The 21,288-nt window shown below is 43.2% G+C and overlaps 1 protein-coding gene across 3 annotated transcripts in view; it reads right to left on the reverse strand.

Moving 5' to 3' along the window:
• Window positions 1-16,745, reverse strand: part of LOC109868914 (protein phosphatase 1 regulatory subunit 12B-like) — a 37,838-nt gene extending 21,093 nt beyond the window's left edge. The window contains exons 1-5 of one of the 3 annotated variants that reach the window (XM_020458676.2): window positions 16,616-16,745; window positions 15,037-15,127; window positions 11,341-11,559; window positions 11,016-11,154; window positions 10,560-10,684 (exon numbers count right to left, since the gene is read on the reverse strand). In XM_020458676.2, the coding sequence (XP_020314265.1) occupies window positions 10,560-10,684; window positions 11,016-11,154; window positions 11,341-11,559; window positions 15,037-15,127; window positions 16,616-16,635 (594 nt within the window). In that variant the 5' untranslated portion in view covers window positions 16,636-16,745. Of the gene's footprint in view, window positions 1-3,471; window positions 4,120-10,559; window positions 10,685-11,015; window positions 11,155-11,340; window positions 11,560-15,036; window positions 15,128-16,615 lie in introns of those variants that run through there. The other 2 variants (XM_020458674.2, XM_020458677.2) reach the window with 2 other exon arrangements.
• Between the last annotated feature and the right edge of the window lie 4,543 nt (window positions 16,746-21,288).

Consider the following 21,288-nt stretch of genomic DNA (forward strand, 5'->3'; position numbering starts at 1 on the left):
AGGAGTTGTACTCAGTGATGTGTTGTGTTTGCCCCAAACATAAGGCTTTGTACTTCTACCGTGCGTCTACATCTGCATTGCTTGCTGTTTGGGGTTTTAGGCTGGGTTTCTGAATAGCATTTTGTGACATCAGCTGATGTTAAAAGGGCTTTATATATACATTTGATTGATTGAAATATGATTGTATTTAGGACATAAAGTGTATTTCTTTGCCACATTGTTTGCAGTACTTTAGAGCCTTATTGCAAAAAGGATGCATATTTTGAATATTTAATTTAGTATTTTCCTCTGTCATTTATGTTAGTATTGTGAGGTAATTACAATGTTGTTGATCCATCCTCAGTTATCTCCTATCACTGCCATTAAACTCCGCAACTGTTTTAAAGTCACCATTGGCCTCATGGTGAAATCCCTGAGCGGTTTCCTTCCTCTCCAGCAACTGAGTTAGGAAGGGTGTCTGTATATTTGTAGTGACTGGGTTTTTGATAGACCATTCAAAGTGTAATTAATAACTGCACCATGTTCAAATGGATATTCAAATTCTGCTTTAAAAAAAATCCATCTACCAATAGGTGCCCTTTTTTGCAAACAACTGGGAAACTTCCCTGGTCTTTGTGGTTGAATATGTGCTTGAAATTCATCACTTGACTGAGGTACCTTACAGATAATTGTATGTGTGGGGTACAGAGAAGGGGTAGTCATTTAAAAATCATGTTAAAAACTGTTAGTGCACACAGAGTCCATGCATCTTATTATGTTACTTGTTAAGGACATTTTTACTCCTGAACTTATTCAAGCTTGCCATAACAAAATGGTTGAATTCTTATTGACCCAAGACATTTCGTTTTTTCATTTTTTACATTTTTGTAAACATTTCTTAAAAGATAATTAGACTTGGACAATATCCGGATATTGTGTGGAGATTAGTGACACAACATCTAAATGTAATCAATTTCAAATTCAGGCTGTAACACAACCAAATGTGGAACAGTCAAGGTGTGTGAATACTTTCTGAAGGAAATGTATATAAATACACCACAGTCACCATCACTCCCCCCTACACACTATCTATGCTTTATAATCAGCTCCCGCCCTGTCCCAGCCCTGATGCAAAGCCTATCAGAGCGAGGCTGTGCTTAATGTTATTGCTCTGCAAAGTGTTTCATTTCTTGAAAGACCGCCTTAATGGTCAGCCCCCTCCTCTCTCTTCTTCTCACCTCTTATCCCCGAGGCTGGCTGCCTGGACTCTTGCCCGTTCACCCGCCTGGAAAATATGAGTGAGTTCCACCCTACCGGAAAGACCATAGGCTACTGTACTATACACATAACCATAAAAGCCTATGCTGCTTTTCCAGCTATTCACTGCAGATCTCGCATGTTTCTGGCCATAATTTAGGAAATTACTGATAAGAGTAAACAACTAAAGTACCTCCCCATTTTGGCTTATTATTCTCACTTGGAATACTTTTCCTCGTCTAAGTACTGAGAGGCGTCAGGACTTCTGGCCAAATTTCCGCTCTTGTCCAAAGTTTGACATTAAGCATTTCCTCTGAGGAGGCAGACATGTTTGCTTGTTTACAGTCAAGGCCTGTAGCTTAATGTCTGCTGCTTTGCTGCACACAACAAAACATCTCCCTTGGCAGAGAGAAATGCACCATGTTTTCACCATAAACAATGAGGAGAGTTCTAAACATATCACACCATGCCACTTCCAGTCACTTTTTTACGTGCACATTTTGTCTCCCAGGAAAATATTGCAAATATGTCTTCATTCTGTACTGACATCATGGAAACTTCATGCCTGAGCTTCAGAGCTTTGGAATTCTCCTGACAGTATTGGGAGACCGTGACACTGTCAGTACTGAGGTAGTGGAGGGCCATGATACTCTACTGTCAGTACTGTGGTAGTGAAGGGCCATGATACTCTACTGTCAGTACTGTGGTAGTGGAGGGCCGTGATACTATACTGTCAGTACTGTGGTAGTGGAGGGCCATGATACTCTACTGTCAGTACTGTGGTAGTGGAGGGCCATGATACTATACTGTCAGTACTGTGGTAGTGGAGGGCCATGATACTATACTGTCAGTACTGTGGTAGTGGAGGGCCATGATACTATACTGTCAGTACTGTGGTAGTGGAGGGCCATGATACTCTACTGTCAGTACTGTGGTAGTGGAGGGCCATGATACTATACTGTCAGTACTGTGGTAGTGGAGGGCCATGATACTATACTGTCAGTACTGTGGTAGTGGAGGGCCATGATACTCTACTGTCAGTACTGTGGTAGTGGAGGGCCATGATACTCTACTGTCAGTACTGTGGTAGTGGAGGGCCATGATACTATACTGTCAGTACTGTGGTAGTGGAGGGCCATGATACTATACTGTCAGTACTGTGGTAGTGGAGGGCCATGATACTCTACTGTCAGTACTGTGGTAGTGGAGGGCCATGATACTATACTGTCAGTACTGTGGTAGTGGAGGGTCATGATACTATACTGTCAGTACTGTGGTAGTGGAGGGCCATGATACTATACTGTCAGTACTGTGGTAGTGGAGGGCCATGATACTCTACTGTCAGTACTGTGGTAGTGGAGGGCCATGATACTATACTGTCAGTACTGTGGTAGTGGAGGGCCATGATACTATACTGTCAGTACTGTGGTAGTGGAGGGCCATGATGGTTAAACCCCTGTCTCCATTACTTCCATCTGAAAACTGAAAACCAAAATATTTTCTTCTTGTGCTTTTTTATGATTTAAATGAGCATATTCCGCTGTGGCTCTGTGCTACCAAGGCAGAGGCAATACCAAGAGATAATCAGGTAATAAATAACACATCAATAAACGTCAACCATATCAGTTAATAAGACACTGTGAAAAACAACAGGAAATCACAAATGGAATGTTTCAATACCTAAATATTTTCCAGACTATGCTGCCAGGTACCCCATGCTTCTGAAGCAGCGCAGATTCTCCCCAGTCCCACCTCTCTCTTTCAAGGGTTGTGCAACAGTCAGGTGGTTGGCACAGAGACATGTCTGGTCATGTGTCCAGAGCACAGAACTAAATACATCTAATCTACAGAGAAGCCTTTTCTCTCTCTATGAGCAGCAGATCAAATGAGTCTGGATGATATATTAGATACTAACACCCACGTAATGTCAGGTGTTTTTTTTAGGCTTAACATAGAGTGATATTGGATCAGCACACTAGAGGTGACAATTACAGTAAGAGCTGGGAGTAAACCGGCCACAACATAATCATCATTTAAGAGCCTTTGATAGCCAAGGCGCCCGCCCGCACACACACACACGATTAGGGACTATCAGTGATATTTCAATAGAATTCGTAGGAATTCAAGCTAGTAGAGAACACTCGTTTCTACAGTTCAAATAAGATTCAAGCGGAAACAGTGGCTACAGAAACTACTCTGAGGATCCGACAAGAGAGGTAACAGTTGGTGTCTTACTCTGAAGTTCTTGGCCGTGGGAGAGGGTGAGGAGGGTGGTGAGTCTGACAGAGACTTCCTAGTCCTGGACAGATCCTTGGTGCGTGGATACATAGATGACATCTCCACACTCCACCTCGACAGTACCGTCCACAGACAGAGGCTTCCAATCCAGAACAGAGGAACAGATCCACAGACTGTGGCTGCTGCTGCGCTTAGCCTCACCGGGATCCTGAGCAACAGGTGTATGCGTGTATGAGGAGTCCCGATCCACAGTCCAGAGGGCTGGAGAGAGAGAGCGCTGCTAACTCTGGAATTATTTCTGCTGATATGAACTCGCCCTCTCTTCCTCCCCAAAGTGTAGACAGCAAAACAATCATTAGACAAGAATGAAAACAACCAAAATAAAGTTCTCCTCTTAACTCATACAACTCCTACAAACACACACACCCCTGTTTTACTCAAGAGGTAGACTAATCAACTTAGTTGAGGATTGTTAGACCACAACGTCAGCACTCAGAGACCCTGTTGTACATCAAAGTCCTCGCACCCAAAGACAAACCCAACCACAGTGAACAGTTTGTTCCAGATGATCTCGCTTCCCATGTTTCTCTAAATATTCACTCTCTCCATCTCCCTCCCTCTCCCTCTCCCTCTCCCATCTCTCCAGTCCCAACTGACTCCCTCACCCTTCACTCACTCCCCTCTCTCCCTGCTCACTCCAGCTCTGGCAGTACTCTCTGGCAGGCTGCCAGAGGCTCTGTTGTGTACAGGCTCTGGGCTAAAGCTGTCCATTGATGTGGATGAGGATAAGGAAAGGGGGGAGTAGACAGACAGAAGTAGGGGGGAGTCGAGATCAACAGTGACCGGTCAAGTAACCCTGTCCTCCCATGACGCTTCAGGGAGAAGTGATGTTAGTACGAGTGTTGACATTTGGATGTGCGGCCACTGCGTCCGAGCCCTCTCTGTTTTTCACAATCGGTTTCATGGTACTTGCCATGCTGCTGTAACAACCATGACAGTGAGCTGAGCTCATGGGCTAATTTTACACTTGATTTCTTCCTGGGTCGTCAGTTACCACACACAGAGGCAACAATGACTCAATTTGTGGCAACTGCGTGGGGTTCTAGAAGACAGAAATATGAATAAGTCGCTGCAGGAATTCTCTATCTTACACAACCCCCCAAACCCTTGTTCCCCCATCCCCCAATCCTTCCTCTCAGTCTGCACACACAGGCCATAGTCTCACTGTTACTTTCCTTTTATAGAGTTTTGCAGCGATGTGGCTGTTCCTGAACTCTTTTATCTTCCTCATTCATCTACTGAAAAAGACAGACAGACAAAGCCAGAGAGAGAGAGAGAGAGAGAGAGAGAGAGAGAGAGAGAGAGAGAGAATGAGAGAGAATGAATTCTGGCCTGGCGGTCTAGTTTTGAGCCCTGGCCTGGTGCCCCCTTCCCAACATCTGAGTCATACTGAGGACTGAGGTCCGTCTCTTTGCACAGGGCAAATACAGCCATTCAACTGTAGCAAGGCAACGAGACAAAATCAGAGAAAGTAAATCTGCTAACTGAGATCTGAGCACATTTTCAAAGTTTGATCTTCTTTTTAAAGTCTGAACTTTGACGAATGTCTAATGCACATTGGTTTTGCACATTAGACCTGTGTGATTTAAAACCTTAGTGTGATTTAAAACCTGGAGTTTTTGACTTGTGCCATGTCATCTCAATGATACATTATCTGTGCTTTATGGCCCATAGATAAGAACCATAGAAGTTTCACATATATCAAATATGAGAATCCAATCTGTCCGTATGAGTTGTTCCAGTTCATATTCTACCCAGCCTGCCTCAATGGCCATCTGTGTGCTGGAGAGTCTGTTTGTGTCCCAAATGGAACCCTATTCCCTACAACATGCACTACTTTTGACCAGAGCACTATGGGCCTTGGTCATAAATAGTGCACTATATAGGCAATAGGGTGCTGGACAGTCTGCATTTCTACACAGGAAGTCCAATAGCTTCTCTGTGGCAGTGAACTGCACTGGTTCTGGCTGTGGAGATAGGCCTGCTGAGACCTATATAAAGAGTTGATTTCAGCTGGAGTTCCCCACACTGGATCTGGGGCTTAGGTTGAGTAGACTGACTCTTTCCTTCATGACTTTCCATATGGAACATTCTCATACATCACTTGGCTATGGTCTCCTCCTCTCCTTTCCTCTCTCCCCCTCCGACTCAGAATAACTCTGGTCCTTAAACACTTACTTTGAAGTAATCAGGTTAATGTCATCATATGTTACTCTGGCAGATGTACAATAAATACTAAATAAATACTAAATACTTTTCAAGGAGTGGCTGCTTGACTAGTTTAAAGGGAAAATTCACAATTTTCCGACATCATATTCATTATTTCCAGCACCACCCCAACATCAACATATGTGAAAGTGGCGCTTTTCTATGTTTTGTAGTAAAAAAGATAGAAGATCAGTGTTTCCAATGACATCATCAGTATGCATCATGTGATTTTAAACAGTTATGAGTGGGCATTGCCTACTAATTGGTTGATGATGTCATTGGAAACACTTATCCTCCTCTATTATTTTTCCCTGCAAAACATAGAAATGCGCTATTTTCAAATATGTTGATGTTGGGTGTGTTGCTGGAGATGATGAATGTGAAGTAGATTTTTTTTTTAAATGTCCCTTTAAGTGTTACTGGCAGAGACAGATCCCTGGTGTGGGGTCATTCTACAAGTCTAAGAGAGGCCAAAACCCAAACAGTCACGGGGAGACAGACACACACATAATAACACATACAGATACATTCAGACAGTCAGACTCTCACTCCATCTGTTTTCTTGCCTTCGCTGGTCTGTCAAGATCTTTAGCATCTTTACGGGGGGATGAGCTGTACCTTGGCCTAAGTCACAGCTTAGAGATGATGAGTTCTGAGAACCTCAGAGTTTACAGATACTCTGGAGTTCTAATACTACTCTCAACCCCCCTAAGCCAACCTGCTCTCTGCAACAACAGAACTGCTGAATCTCTGTAGCACACACAGCTAAGCTCCTTGCCGTGATGGGCTATACAGAACGAGCTCTCCTTACACTGAGAGTAGGCCTATCAAACACTCCTGTGTTTATCTCTGAATAATGGAATAATACATCACAATAAAGTTGGGAAATGAGGAAAGTATAGGGAACAGGAAGCTCTCTGATAACATAATCTCGACGTCAGGAGCTGAAGAAAGTAGAACTGATGCCTAGGAGCAAAGTCTTTCTCTCGTTCCCTCAGCCTCCACTTTAATTATCCCATTTCAGAGTAGTGAAAGACTGGAGAGGACTCCAGCTGAGATCTACTGCACCTGTCTCTGGCCTGGGTTCTGCTAAGATCATTATAGACATAGAGGCAAGCAGAGTTCATTGTTGGTAATGTGGCCTGTGGTCACCTTTCCATCCTTTCCAGATAAAACCTTGCTGTCTGGTTAGGGGGGCGATTATCACAGTCAGATTTAGGCCTGGGTTTAAAAGCTGAGGAACGCTCATGTTACGGACTGTCCATGTCTGGGATTCCACCATGGGACAGCCGGACTGCAATAGAGACAGTGAGCTCAAAAAGCAATCACTACCCCTCTCACACTACAGTACACCATCCCCAAGGTAATCTACATTCTTCTCTGGGACTCCCCTCCACTGCACCGGCATCCCCCAAATCGCCTCAGCCCACTCTCTCTCTTTTCCCCCTGTTAGTATCTATTTCTGGGAATCTCCATTTCACTGTAGGGGAGAGTGGGGTAAGTTGAGAAATGTTTTACATTCAGCAAATGTAAAACAAATGGAAATATAGTATTATTTCTAACAAAGATATTTACATATATTTCAGGATGTTGTGTATCCCTGGAAATAATCCAAATTCATGTATACGTTCCAGTTTTTAAAACATACAGTAGCTTGTCCAAAAAGCTGGTCTCTTGGCACAGATGAGCCTCAGGACAGGGGAAGTTAAGCCACCTACAGATTTCTGTAATGAATTAAACATTACCACTACCTTTTTAAAACCATGCCTATCTTCATTTCCCAAACCCAATTCAACACAATGCAAAAGCTTTTTTGCCTTTCAATAAGTACTTATTTTAACACACCTAACAAACACAGTGTACTTTTTGAACACTTTTAACATAGGCCAGGTTGTTACCTCACATCCCAGCCATAATGCCTTGCATTACGCCTGGGACGAAAACACAGCCCATACCAGGATGCACTTTCACGCTTGGTTTAGGACCCCATATTGAAGCTTCTAGAGACTGATTTATAGAACAATCTTTAAAGAATCTGCTTTGTTTAGATGCAAGCATCATGAAACCTCTAACACAGGGATAGGCAACTTCGATGTAGGTGGTGGGGGCCACCAAAAATCTGAACTCATCATGAGTGGCTTGCGTGTCTGCGTACCCACATCCATACCCACATAAGCCTTTTATGTGGCCCCAAGTGAGATTTTATTGCGAGCAAAACATTTTAGTGTGCCCCCCTCTTGACAGCAGAGATAACATTATTACGTTTTAGAGTTCATTACCTGTAATTCTACACATTTTGCCATTGGGTGAGTGAAGATTTTGTCATTTTATAACTCATTTCAAGGAATTCTACACATTTTGCCATTTGTGCAGATGTCTAACCTACAGGATATTTGTGCAGATGTCTAACCTACAGGTAGAAGGAAAACACCAGAGAAAGACAGAGAGAGAGAGAGAGAACAGTATAATTCTGGCTGCAGAATTCAAGGCTAAGACGCAGGAGAGAAGCTCCCCGTTTTGCTCAATATGGTATGGAATGTCAAGATACCTGGAGCATGTGATGTGGTTGAAGAAGTAAAGGGAAGGAGAGGGTCGCAGTTGTAAATGAGAACTTGTTCTCAACTGGCCTACCTGGTTAAATAAAGGTGAAATAAAATAAAAATGGGGTGTGTGGGTGCTGCTCCCTGCCCTGGACTCTCTCCCAGTGTGACACAACAACTCTATCACAAACGTTCAAACTACACTAACATTGCAGTACAGCTCCTCTGGCAATACACAACACTTTCACGGCCTGTGTATGCGACACTACTGATCAGATGTTAATCAATACTTTGTATCAAAGAAAAGCAAGCACATGTAAACACACACGCACACACATACACATGCACACACATACAGTATTCAGACCCTTTACTCAGTACCTTGTTGAAGCATCTTTGGCAGCGATTACAATCTAGAGTCTTCTTGGGTATGATGCTACAAGCTTGGCACACCTGTATTTGGGAAGTTTCTCCCATTCTTCTCTGCAGATCCTCTCATGCTCTGTCAGGTTGGATGGGGAGCGTCATTGCGCAGCTATTTTCAGGTCTCTCCAGAGATGTTCGATCAGGTTTAAGTCCGGGCTCTGGATGGGCCAATGAAGGACATTCAGAGACTTGTCCCGAAGCCACTCCTGCGTTGTCTTGGCTGTGTGCTTAGGGTCGTTGTCCTGTTGGAAGGTGAACCTTCACTCCAGTCTGAGGTCCTGAGAGCCCTGGAGCAGGTTTTCATCATCTTTTAATCTTTGCTTCAATCCTGACTAGTCTCCCAGTCCCACAACCCCACAGCATGATGTTGCCACCACCATACTTCACTGTAGGGATGGTGCCAGGTTTCCTCCAGACATGATGCTTGGCATTCAGGCCAAATAATCTTGTTTTCATCCGACCAGAGAATCTTGAAGAGAAGCGGGCTGTCATGTGCCTTTTACTGAGGAATGGCTTCCGTCTGGCCACTCTACCATAAAGGCCTGATTGGTGGAGTGCAGCAGAGATGGTTGTCCTTCTGGAAGGTTCTCCCATCTCCACAGAGGAACTCTAGAGCTCTGTCAGAGTGACCATTGGGTTCTTGGTCACCTCACTGACCAAAGCCCTTCTCCCCTGATTGCTCAGTTTGGCCGGGCGGCCAGCTCTAGGAAGAGTCTTGGTGGTTCTAAACTTCTTCCATTTAAGAATGATGGAGGCCACTGTGTTCTTGGGGATCTTCAATGCAGCAGAAATGCTTTGGTACCCTTCCCCAGATCTGTGCCTTGACACAATCTTGTCTCTGACATTTCCTTCGATCTCATGACTTGATTTTTGCTCTGACATGCACTGTCAACTGTGGGACCTTACATAGACAGGTGTGTGCCTTTTCAAATCATGTCCAATAAATTGAATTTACCACAGTTGGACTCCAATCAAGTTGTAGAAACATCTCAAGGATGATTAGTGTAAACAGGATGCACCTGAGCTCAATTTTGAGTCTTATAGCAAAGGGTCTGAACACTTATGTAAACAAGCGGTTTTAGATTTTGTATACATTTGCAAACATTTCTAAAAACCTGTTTTCGCTTTGTCATTATGGGCTATTGTGTGTAGATTGCTGAGGCTGTAATGTAACATTTGGAAAAAGTCAAGGGGTCTGAATACTTTCCAAAGGCACTGTACACGTATCAGTAATTGCAATAGAATATAATACACTATGTTGGCACCCATTGAAATGAGTGGATTTGGCTATTTCAGCCACACCCGTTACTGACAGGTGTATAAAATCAGGCACACAGCAATGCAATCTTCATAGACAAACTTTGGCAGTTTAATGGCCCGTACTGTGGAGCTCAGTGACTTTCAACGTGGCACCGTCATAGGATGCCAACCTTTCCATCAAGTCTGTTCATCAAATGTCTGCCCTACTAGAGCTTCTCCGATCAATTAACTTTAATTCTCTCTGAAATTAGAGAGTCTGCTAAATGACTAGAATGAATGAATGAATGTCAATGTAGTGTATTTCAAGAGCCATAGAAATCTCCTGCTATTACTCTGACAATATAGTCAGTGAAGTGTGTAATATAATACAACTCCCCATTGCAAATGCAACTAATGTTGCTCAACAAATGGCCCATCATCTGGGAGGAGAATGGCACTGTACTGAAATAATACTTTCTTTTGTCACCACCTAGTGGTAGCTGAAAATGTCACAGATGGAGTTTATAGTTTTTGTTGTTCAATTCTGGAAAATGCAAAATCTATGAGATCATAGCTTTAACGTTGGTAGTGAATTTGATCAAACCCGCATACTTTAAAAGTCTGGTAGGTTTCATCTGCCTCTTGGTCACAGAAGCAAAGATGTTTCTCTCTTGTGGCGAGGCCACGTTTGGAGGGATCCTCAACGGGGTTCTGGTTTTCATCTTTCCATTCAACTTCTACAGTATTCACATGATAAGAGACAATCACTAAACAGTTACTGCGCCTAACCATGCCAAGTTATTTATCCTATAGAGTTCTTACAGTAAAAACTAACAATAAAACAAAAACCGATGGACTGACTGAGACAGTCTTACATAATCATAGGACGAAGGGTGTCAGGTATAACAATTTATTCCTATGGTACATACTGTACATCACATGACAAGGATATATCGATACAGTAACATTTCTGTAGCAAAGCAACTTCCTTAAAACGTGTTTGAGTAAAATACAAACATCTGGATTCTGTCGTTTCTGTGTGACTGTGTACAATGTGTGGTTGCTGACCTTTGGAGAATGTGCGGTTGGCCAGGCTGGAGGAGAAAGGCCGGGTATAGAGCCCACTGGCAGAGGGAGATATGAGCCCTGGTCCTGCAGTGGAATACTCTGCCTCCATCGTCTCCAGCCTTGATCTATGATTTCCAAGCTTAAAATGGTAAAAACAGTGCTTCAATATTTGGCTCATCTGAACCTTAAACGACACAGCTACTATAGTACAAGATGACCTCTCACAAAATGGCATTCATAGATTATCTATAAACAATAACCAATGACAATAGTAAGATCCTTTAGGTGAAAGGTCAATGCTAAATGACTCAAGTTTTATCCCCACCTCGTCTAGCTCCCTGCTCCATGTAGGACTGTGATCCTCTGTCTCCACATACTGGGCCAGGCTGGACCTGGCCTCTCCTCTGTCCTCCGTAGACCCTCTCCCCGGCAGACAGGACCTGTCAGTCAGTCTGCTACTTCCATCCTCTGTCTGTCTGTCTCTGTCCAGAGGAGACAGACTGTAGGTCCTCTGAGCCTCCTTCAGTTCAGACAGGGTCACACCCTGACGAAGATGCAGACAGTACATCCTAAGATCAACAAGATATGATAGATCAGTGGTTCCCAAACTTTTTATGGTCCCGTACACCTTCAAGCATTCAACCTCCAGCTGCGTACCCCCTCTAGCTCCATGGTCAGCGCACTATCAAATGTTGTTTTTTGCCATCATTGTAAGCCTGCCACACACACAATATACAATACATTTATTAAACATAAGAATGAGTGTGAGTTTTGTCACAACCCGGCTCGTGGGAAGTGACAAAGAGCTCTTATAGCACCAGGGCACAAATAATAATATAATAATAATCAATAATTTGCTCTTTATTTAGCCATCTTACATATAAAACCTTATTTGTTCATCAAAAATTGTGACTAACTCATCACAGGTTAATGAGAAGGGTGTGCTTGAAAGGATGCTCATAACTCTGCAATGTTGGTTTGTATTGGAGAATGCCTCAGTCTTAAATAATTTTCCACACACAGTCTGTGCCTGTATTTAGTTTTCATGGTAGCGAGGGCTGAGAATCCACTCTCACATAGGTACGTGGTTGCAAAGGGCATCAGTGTCTTAATAGCGAGATATGACAAGGCAAGAAACTGAGCACAGCCCAATCCAGAAATCTGGCAGTGGCTTCTGATTCATTCAAATTTTCACAGATCCGCCTGTTGCAATTTCGATGAGGCTCTCTTGTTCAGATATCGGTAAGTGGACTGGAGGCAGGGCATGAAAGGGATAACAAATCCAGTTGTTTGAGTTTAGGGAAAGTACATGCGTAATTGCGCAACCAGCTCACTCAGGTGCTTCGCGTAAGCTTGAGTTAATTTGCACGCAAAAAAATCATACAATGATGGAAAGACCCATCCTTATTAATGCAGACATAAAAGAGTTATAACTTCTTAATCATAGCCTCAATTTTGTCCCTCACATTGAATATAGTTGCGGAGAGTCCCTGTAATCCCAGATAGGCAAGTCGTGTGAGAAACTTGTCATCATGCAAGTGGTCAGACAAGTGAAAATGATGGTCATTCAAAAAAAAATGTCAAAACTTTGCCCCTTGATAACCAGCGCACTTCTGTATGTTGTAAAAGCGTTACATGGTCGCTGCCCATATCAATGCATAATGCAGAAAATTTTCAGGGGCCCATTTTCACTGTTGTGTCCAAAACATCTTTCAAGCTGTCAGGCATTCCCTTGGCAGCAAGAGCCTCTCGGTGGATGCTGCAGTGTACCCAAGTGGCGTCGGGAGCAACTTCTTGCACGCACGTTACCACTCCACTATGTCTCCCTGCGATGGCTTTTTCCCCATCAGTACAGACACCAAAGTCCATTTGATGTCACAAAGCTGTCCAGCACTTTAAAAACATCCTCTCATGTTGTCCTGGTTTCCAGTGGTTTGCTGAAGAGGATCTCTTCCTTAATTGACCCCCTATAAACGTAACGGACATATAACAGGAGCCGTGCCAAGCCCGCCACATCTGTTGACTCATCCATCTGTAACACATAATTCACTGGCTTATATGCAAAGCAGTAATTGTTTCAAAACATCTCCTGCCATGTCACTGATGTGTTGTGAAACAGTGTTGTTTGATGAAGACATTGTCTGTATAGTTTTTTGGTCTTTTCCCCCAGCATTGCCCCAGCCATATCTGCGGCAGCTGGAAGAATTAAGTCCTCCACAACAGTATGGGGCTTGCCTGTCCTAGCTCACTATATGGTATCTGTTGCTTTTATACATTTCTTACTACTCGAAAGTCGTCTTTATTCACGCTCAAAAAACTCTTGTGGCTAATTTTTCAAATGGTCATGTTTCGTTTCTAAAGGTCTGCGAAAGAGTGAAGGTTTCCTGCGAGAGAGTAACGGTTAATGTGATTGGATGTTAATTATTTGTCTAGGCTACCTGTATTTCACATTGTTGTTCTTTTGCTGAACACTAGATGGTTTAATGAGATTTTTTGGCAGTGAAACGAGGCTACTCAGCTGAGAAACAAACCTCACTCAAATTTTTACACATGGAATAAACAAACATACAGTCAGTAATAAAATAGAAAAAGTATATATACAGTGTGTGCAAATGAGGTAGGATAAGGGAGGTAAGGCAATAGTAGTGAAATAATTACAACATAGCAATTAAACACAGGAGTGATAGATGTGCAGAAGATGAGTGTGCAAGTGGAAATACTGGGGTGCAAAGGAGCAAAAAAAATAATATAATAACAGTGTGGGGATGAGGTAGTTGGATGGGCTATTTACAGATGGTCTATGTACAGGTGCAGTGATCTGTGAGCTGCTCTGCTCTGGTGCTTAAAGTTAGTGAGGGAGATATGAGTCTCCAGCTTCAGTGATTTTTGCAGTTTGTTCCGGTCATTGGCAGCAGAGAACTGGAAGGAAAGGTGACCAAAGGAGGAATTGGCTTTGGGGGTGACCAGTGAAATATACCTGCTGAAACGCGTGCTACAGGTGGGTGCTGCTATAGTGACCAGTGAGTGGAGATAAGGCGGGGCTTTACCTAGCAAAGACTTATAGATGACCTTAGGCCAGTGGGTTTGGCGATGGATATGAAGTGAGGGCCAGCCAAAGAGAGCATACAGGTCGCAGTGGTGGGTAGTATATGGGGCTTTGGTGACAAAACGGATGGCACTGTTATAGACTACATCCAATTTGCTGAGTAGAGTGTTGGAAGCTATTTTGTAAATGACATCGCCGAAGTCGAGGATATGTTTGGCAGCATGAGTGAAGGATGCTTTGTTGCGAAATAGGGAGTCGATTCTAGATTTAATTGTGGATTGGAGATGCTTAATGTGAGTCTGGAAGGATAGTTTATAGTCTAACCAGACACCTAGGTATTTGTCCACATATTCTAAGTCAGAACCGTCCAGGGTAGTGATGCTGGACGGGCGGGCAGGTGTGAGCAGCAATCGGTTGAAGAGCATGCATTTAGTTTTACTTGCATTTAAGAGCAGTTGGAGTCCGCGGAAGGAGGGTTGTATGGCATTGAAGCTTGTCTGGAGGTTAGTTAACACAGTGTCCAAAGAAGGGCCAGAAGTATACAGAATGGTGTCGTCTGCGTAGAGGTGGATCAGAGAATCACAAGCAGCAAGAGCGGCATCATTGATGTATACAGAGAAGAGAGTCGGCCTGAGGATTGAACTTTGTGGCACCCCCATAGAGACTGCCAGAAGTCCGGACAAAATGTATAGCTCTGTTGAAAATATAAATGTACTGTTTGAAAATGTGAAGAAAAAATATTTGTTTATTTGATGTACCCCCAATGGAATTTCGAGGACCCCAGTTTGGAAATACCTGCTATGGATAAATAGCACAATAAAACCACATGAATAGTAAAGCATATCTTGGGGTTGGGTTCCCTGACACAGACGAAGCCTTGTCTTGTATTCCTAATGGAGAATTTCCATTGATCATGCATTTTCACTCCAGGTCTAGACTTAATCTGTGTCTGGGAAATTGCCCTTTGGGTTGTACCTGTGTGGATCTGCGGGTTTGCCTGGCCTGGCGAGACCTGGCCTTCCTCTGAGACTCTGCCTCCTCATCTCTCACCGGGGTTAGATTTGACCTGCAGGGTTGGAAACAGGACAGCTGCACTTTTGAGGACATAGCTGTCATGCCCTATAAATAGTTTCAATGAACTCTGGACACACTGTCACGCAGTACACTAGCACAGCACGAGGTAACAACGTATCAGGGTGAGTTGACATTAGGCTCAAATGATCATCACAACCTTTAAGAAGAAATAAGAGGGTAGCAGTGCAATCAAACACATCCATAATCTTCATGGGAAGTGATCACCCTGAAAGGTACTACCAAAACAGATATTCAGAGCAGGTTACATGTAATTGCATCCTCATTATGTTGAAGTGGCTCTTCATTCCAACAACTTAAACAACTTAGTTATTCATATCATGATATACTTAATGAAAGACCACAGACCGCAAATCACAAAAGAACAATGGACTACACAAAGTACACAATAAGTTCACAATAATAACCAAAGGACTGAATCAGCTCCTCAATGCTTGACGCTATAATCAATAGTACAATTCTCTTAGGACTGTGTGGTATTCCTTTCATGATTATGTTTCATGTCTCAGTGGTCAATCAATGAACCCTGAGTGACAGCCACGTAAGCAGGCATTGGGCTCCAAAGACAGAGAGAGGAAAAGTTGAGTAAGCAGCATTCAGGGTAATGGCTAATGTTGTTCCCACTAGTACCGGCTGCAGGCTGCTCTCCCTCCCTCCCTTTTACTGTACTGAGTATTGCTTGATCAGCCTCTGCTCTGCCAGGGAGGCACCCTCCACACCCTCCATCCTGAGAGAAAGCCTAAGTAGGCTGTCTGTCAGGACCTCAGTCTACTGCATTATTTAACACTGATTAAAGGGCTGGGATGGTTACATTACCAGCAGCTGGGATTCTGTAGCAACATTACAGTCATATTTCTACACAGTAGCAGATTCACAATCACAAAAAAGACTTTAGGCAAAAGTAATATAGGAGATAACATACTTTTGCATACGTTTCAAAAACACTTGATTTAAGCACGTCAGATTTGAGACCAAATATTTATATAGGATGCATTTGGGGTTGGGGTTGTAATTTAAACATGCTGGTGGGAGGTATTTTAGTTCCAATGCACCAGCATCTACTATTCCATTTATAAGGACCGTATTATTGAACCTGACCAACAAAATGTAATGACCCTAAATGGGGTATGTGAAGAAACATTTATTTCCTTCCACTGAGTGTACTAAATATGTACAGCACTTTAGCTATACACTCTCACTCCTGGGTTGTGCGCTAACACACACAACCCAGGGGCACCAACTTCCCACACAGTACAATACACATTCCAGGGAAGGGAATACCTTCCAATACCAAACACCAGTGAGGGGGCCACACCAGTGAGGGGTCCACACCAGTGAGGGGGCCACACCACCATCTCGGATCAAAGTAAAAGAAGTAGCTAGCTTTTTCATTCTGCATGTAAAAACACAGGGAATTCATGCAGATAAGGGGATAGGATAAGGGTCGGGGTGAGTTCCATACCTGGGCAGACAGGCTTGCATGGTCCCAGGCTAGCTGAAGGTCAGAGACTGAGGCCAGTGGAGAGAGACTGCAGTGGGAGAGGCCGGATAGGATCCTGGGAGAGGGAGGAGTGATAACAGGGAGGGGGAGAGAAGGAAAAGGAGAGAGAGAGACTGTTTCCTCTCCATCAGCTAGGCAAGGCGAGGCACAGCGCAGTCAATACACAGACTCATACAGTAGGCGGGCCGCGAGGCAATCTGAGCCAATTGCGTCTCCAAGAGCCTGATGCAAGAGCTGCAGTTTACACACTACACAAGCGTGCAAGGGGATTGGCCTGAGCAAGCTGCTGCAACGATTCGCTAAACTTGATCACATTACGAGGGTGCAAGATGATTTGTAGATCAATGATTCAGTGCAGATACACAAAATGGTTGTAGTCTTCACAAATTTTGAAATAATTGTATAACGATACTAATCCATTGTGCATTGTTACAAAGCAATGTCATGTTTGTGTTGTATTTTAGTTTGTTTTACATTGCATCTAATATTGATTCTATTTTGTCTTATGAATATATGAGTATACAAAACATTAGGAACATCTGCTCTTTCCATGATAGACTGAGCAGGTGAAAGATATGATCCCTTATTGATATCACTTGTTAAATCCACTTCCATCAGTGTAGATGACAGGTTAAAGACTAATTTTTAAGCTTTGAGACAATTAACACATCAAATCAAATCAAATCAAATTTATTTATATAGCCCTTCGTACATCAGCTGATATCTCAAAGTGCTGTACAGAAACCCAGCCTAAAACCCCAAACAGCAAGCAATGCAGGTGTAGAAGCACGGTGGCTAGGAAAAACTCCTTAGAAAGGCCAAAACCTAGGAAGAAACCTAGAGAGGAACCAGGCTATGTGGGGTGGCCAGTCCTCTTCTGGCTGTGCCGGGTGGAGATTATAACAGAACATGGCCAAGATGTTCAAATGTTCATAAATGACCAGCATGGTCGTATAATAATAAGGCAGAACAGTTGAAACTGGAGCAGCAGCACGGCCAGGTGGACTGGGGACAGCAAGGAGTCATCATGTCATGGATTGTGTATGTGTGCCATTCAGAGGGTGAATGGGCAAGACAAAATATTTAAGTGCCTTTGAACGGGGTATGGTAGTAGGTGCAAGGCGCACCGGATTGAATGTGTCAGGAACAACAACGCTGCTGGGTTTTTCACACTCAACAGCTTCCGGTGTGCATCAAGAATGGTCCACCGTCCAAAGGACATCCAGCCAACTTGACACAACCGTGTCAAGCATTGGAGTCAACATGGGTCAGCATCCCTATGGAATGCTTTCGACACCTTGTATAGTCCCATTTCACAACTAATTGAGACTGTTCTGAGGGCAAAGGGGTTGCAACTCAATATTAGGAAGGTGTTCCTAATGTTTTGTGCACTCAGTGTATTTACAGGGCTCCCCTGTGAAAGAGACCCTGGTCTAAATGGTGACTTCCTGTTCAAATAAAGGTAAAATACAACTTCCTGTGACCTTATCCTTTACCATGTAAAAATGTAATAATACACTGAACAAAAATATAAATGCAACACGTAAAGTGTTGGTCCCATGTTTCTTGAGATGAAATAAAAGATCCTTCTCACAAAATTTGTGCACCAATTTGTTTACACCGTTAGTGAGAATTTCTCATTTGCCAAGATAATCCATGCACCTCACATGTGTAGTATACCAATAATCAGATTAAACAGTGTGACCATTACACAGGTGCACCTTGTGCTGGGGGCAGTAAAAGGCCACCAAAATGTGCAGTTTTGTCACATAACACAATGCCGCAAATGTTGAGAGAGCATCCAATTGGCATGCTGACTACAGGAATGTCCACCAAAGCTGTTGTCAGAGAATTTAATGTTCAGCGCTCTACCATAAGGCACCTTCAACATCGTTTTAGAGAATTAGGTAGTTCATCCAACCGGCCTCACAACCACAGACCACATGTAACCACGCAACCATAGGACCCCTACATCCAGCTTCTTCACCTGCAGAATTGTCTGAGACCAGCCACCTGGTCAGCTGATGAAACTGTGGGTTTCTGCACAAACTGTCAGAAACCGTCTCAGAGCGTGTTCGTCATCCTCACCAGGGTCTTGACCTGACTTTAGTTTGGTGTCGTAACAGACTTCAGTTGGCAAACGCTCACCTTTGATGGCCAGTGGCACACTGGAGAAGTGTGCTCTTCACAGATGAATCCAAGTTTCAAATGTACCGGGCAGATGGCAGACAACGTACAGTCGAAGTCTGAAGTTTACATACACTTACGAGTCATTAAAACTCATTTTTCAACCACTCCACAAATTTCTTGTTAATAACAAACTATAGTTTTGGCAAGTCGGTTAGGACATCTACTTTGTGCATGACACAACAATTGTTTACAGACAGATTATTTCACTTATAATTCACTGTATCACAATTCCAGTGGGTCAGAAGTTTACAAGTTTACATACACTAAGTTGCTTGTGCTTTTAAACAGCTTGGAACATTCCAGAAAATGTCATGGCTTAAGAAGCTTCTGATAGGCTAATTGACACTATTTGAGTCAATTGGAGGTGTACCTGTGGATGTATTTCAAGGCTTCCCTTCAAACTCAGTGCCTCTGATTGACATCATGGGAAAATCAAAAGAACACCCCAGAAAAAAATTGTAGACCTCCACAAGTCTGGTTCATTCTTGGGAGCAATTTCCAAACACTTGAAGGTACCACGTTCATCTGTACAAACAATAGTACGCAAGTATAAACACCATGGGACCATGCAGCCGTCATACCGCTCAGGAAGGAGACGCGTTCTGTCTCCTAGAGATGAACGTACTTTGGTGCGAAAAAGTGCAAATCAATCTCAGAACAGCAGCAAAGGACCTTGTGAAGATGCTGGAGGAAACAGGTACAAAAGTATCTATATCCACAGTAAAACGAGCCCTATATTGACATAACCTGAAAGGCTGCTCAGCAAGGAAGAAGCTACTGCTCCAAAACCACCATAAAAAAAGCCAGACTACGGTTTGCAACTGCACATGTGAACAAAGATCGTACTTTTTGGAAAAATGGCCTCTGGTCTGATGAAACAAAATTAGAACTGTTTGACCATAATGACCATCGTTATGTTTGGAGGAAAAAAGGGGAGGCTTGCAAGCCGAAGAACACCATTCCAACCGTGAAGCACGGGGGTGGCAGCATCGTGTTGTGGTGGTGCTTTGCTGCAGGAGGGACTGGTGCACTTCACAAAATAGATGGCAGCATGAGGCAGGAAAATTATATGGATATATTGAAGCACCATCTCAAGACATCAGTCAGGAAGTCAAAGCTTGGTTGCAAATGGGTCTTCGAAATGGACAATGACCCCAAGCACACTTCCAAAGTTGTGGCAAAATGGCTTAAGGACAACAAAGTCAAGATATTGGAGTGGCCATCACAAAGCCCTGACCTTGATCCTATAGAACATTTGTAGGCAGAACTGAAAAAGCGTGTGCAAGCATGGAGGCCTACAAACTTGACTCAGTTACACCAGCTCTGTCAGGAGGAATGCGTCATAATTCACCAAACTTATTGTGGGAAGCTTGTGGAAGGCTACCCGAAACATTTGACCCAAGTTAAACAATTTAAAGGCAATGCTACCAAATACTAATTGACTGTATGTACACTTCTGACCCACTGGGAATGCGATGAAATAAATAAAAGCTTAAATAAATCACTCTACTATTATTCTGACATTTCACATTCTTAAAATAAAGTGGTGATCCTAACTGACCTAAGACAGGGACTTTTTACTAGGATAAAATGTCATGAATTGTGCAAAGCTGAATGTATTCGGCTAAGGTGTATGTAAACTTCTGACTTCCAACTTTATATGGCGTTGTCTGGGCAAGCGGTTTTCTGATGTCAATGTTGTGAACAGAGTGCCCCATGTTGGCGGTGGGGGTTATGACATGGGCAGGCAAAAGCTACAGATAACGAACACAATTGCATTTTATCGATGGCAATTTGAATGCACAGAGATACCGTGATGAGATCCTAACGTCCATTGTCGTGCCATTCATCCATCGCCATCAGTTCATGTTTCAGCATGATAACGCATGGCCCAAGGATCTGTACACAATTCCTGGAAGCTGAAAATGTCCCATGTTCTTCCATGGCCTGCATACTCACCAGACATGTCACCAATTGAACATGTTTGGGATGCTCTGGATCAACCTGTGCAACAGCGCGTTCAAGCTCCCGCCAATATCCAGGAACTTCACACAGCCATCAAATAGGAGTGCGACAACATTCTACAGGCCACAATCAGCCTGTTCAACTCTAGGTGAAGGCGATGTGTTCGCGCTGCGTGAAGCAGATGGTGATCACACCAGATACTGACTGGTTTTCTGATCCACACTCCTATTCTTTTTTTTTTAAGGTAGTTGTGACCAACAGATGCATATCTGCATTCCCAGTCATGTGAAATCCATAGATTAGGGCCTAATTCATTCATTTACATTGACTGATTTCCTTATATGAACTGTAACTCACTAAAATCTTAGGAATTGTTGCATTTATATTTTTGTTCAGTGAACATCATAAATTGTTGGGTGTGAACAAGTTTGGCAATATTTCTGATCAATTGAATGATTTTCAGGTATGCAGTAGTATTT

Source organism: Oncorhynchus kisutch, linkage group LG24 (genome assembly GCF_002021735.2).
Source record: "Oncorhynchus kisutch isolate 150728-3 linkage group LG24, Okis_V2, whole genome shotgun sequence".
In the NCBI taxonomy this organism is placed as follows: domain Eukaryota; kingdom Metazoa; phylum Chordata; class Actinopteri; order Salmoniformes; family Salmonidae; genus Oncorhynchus; species Oncorhynchus kisutch.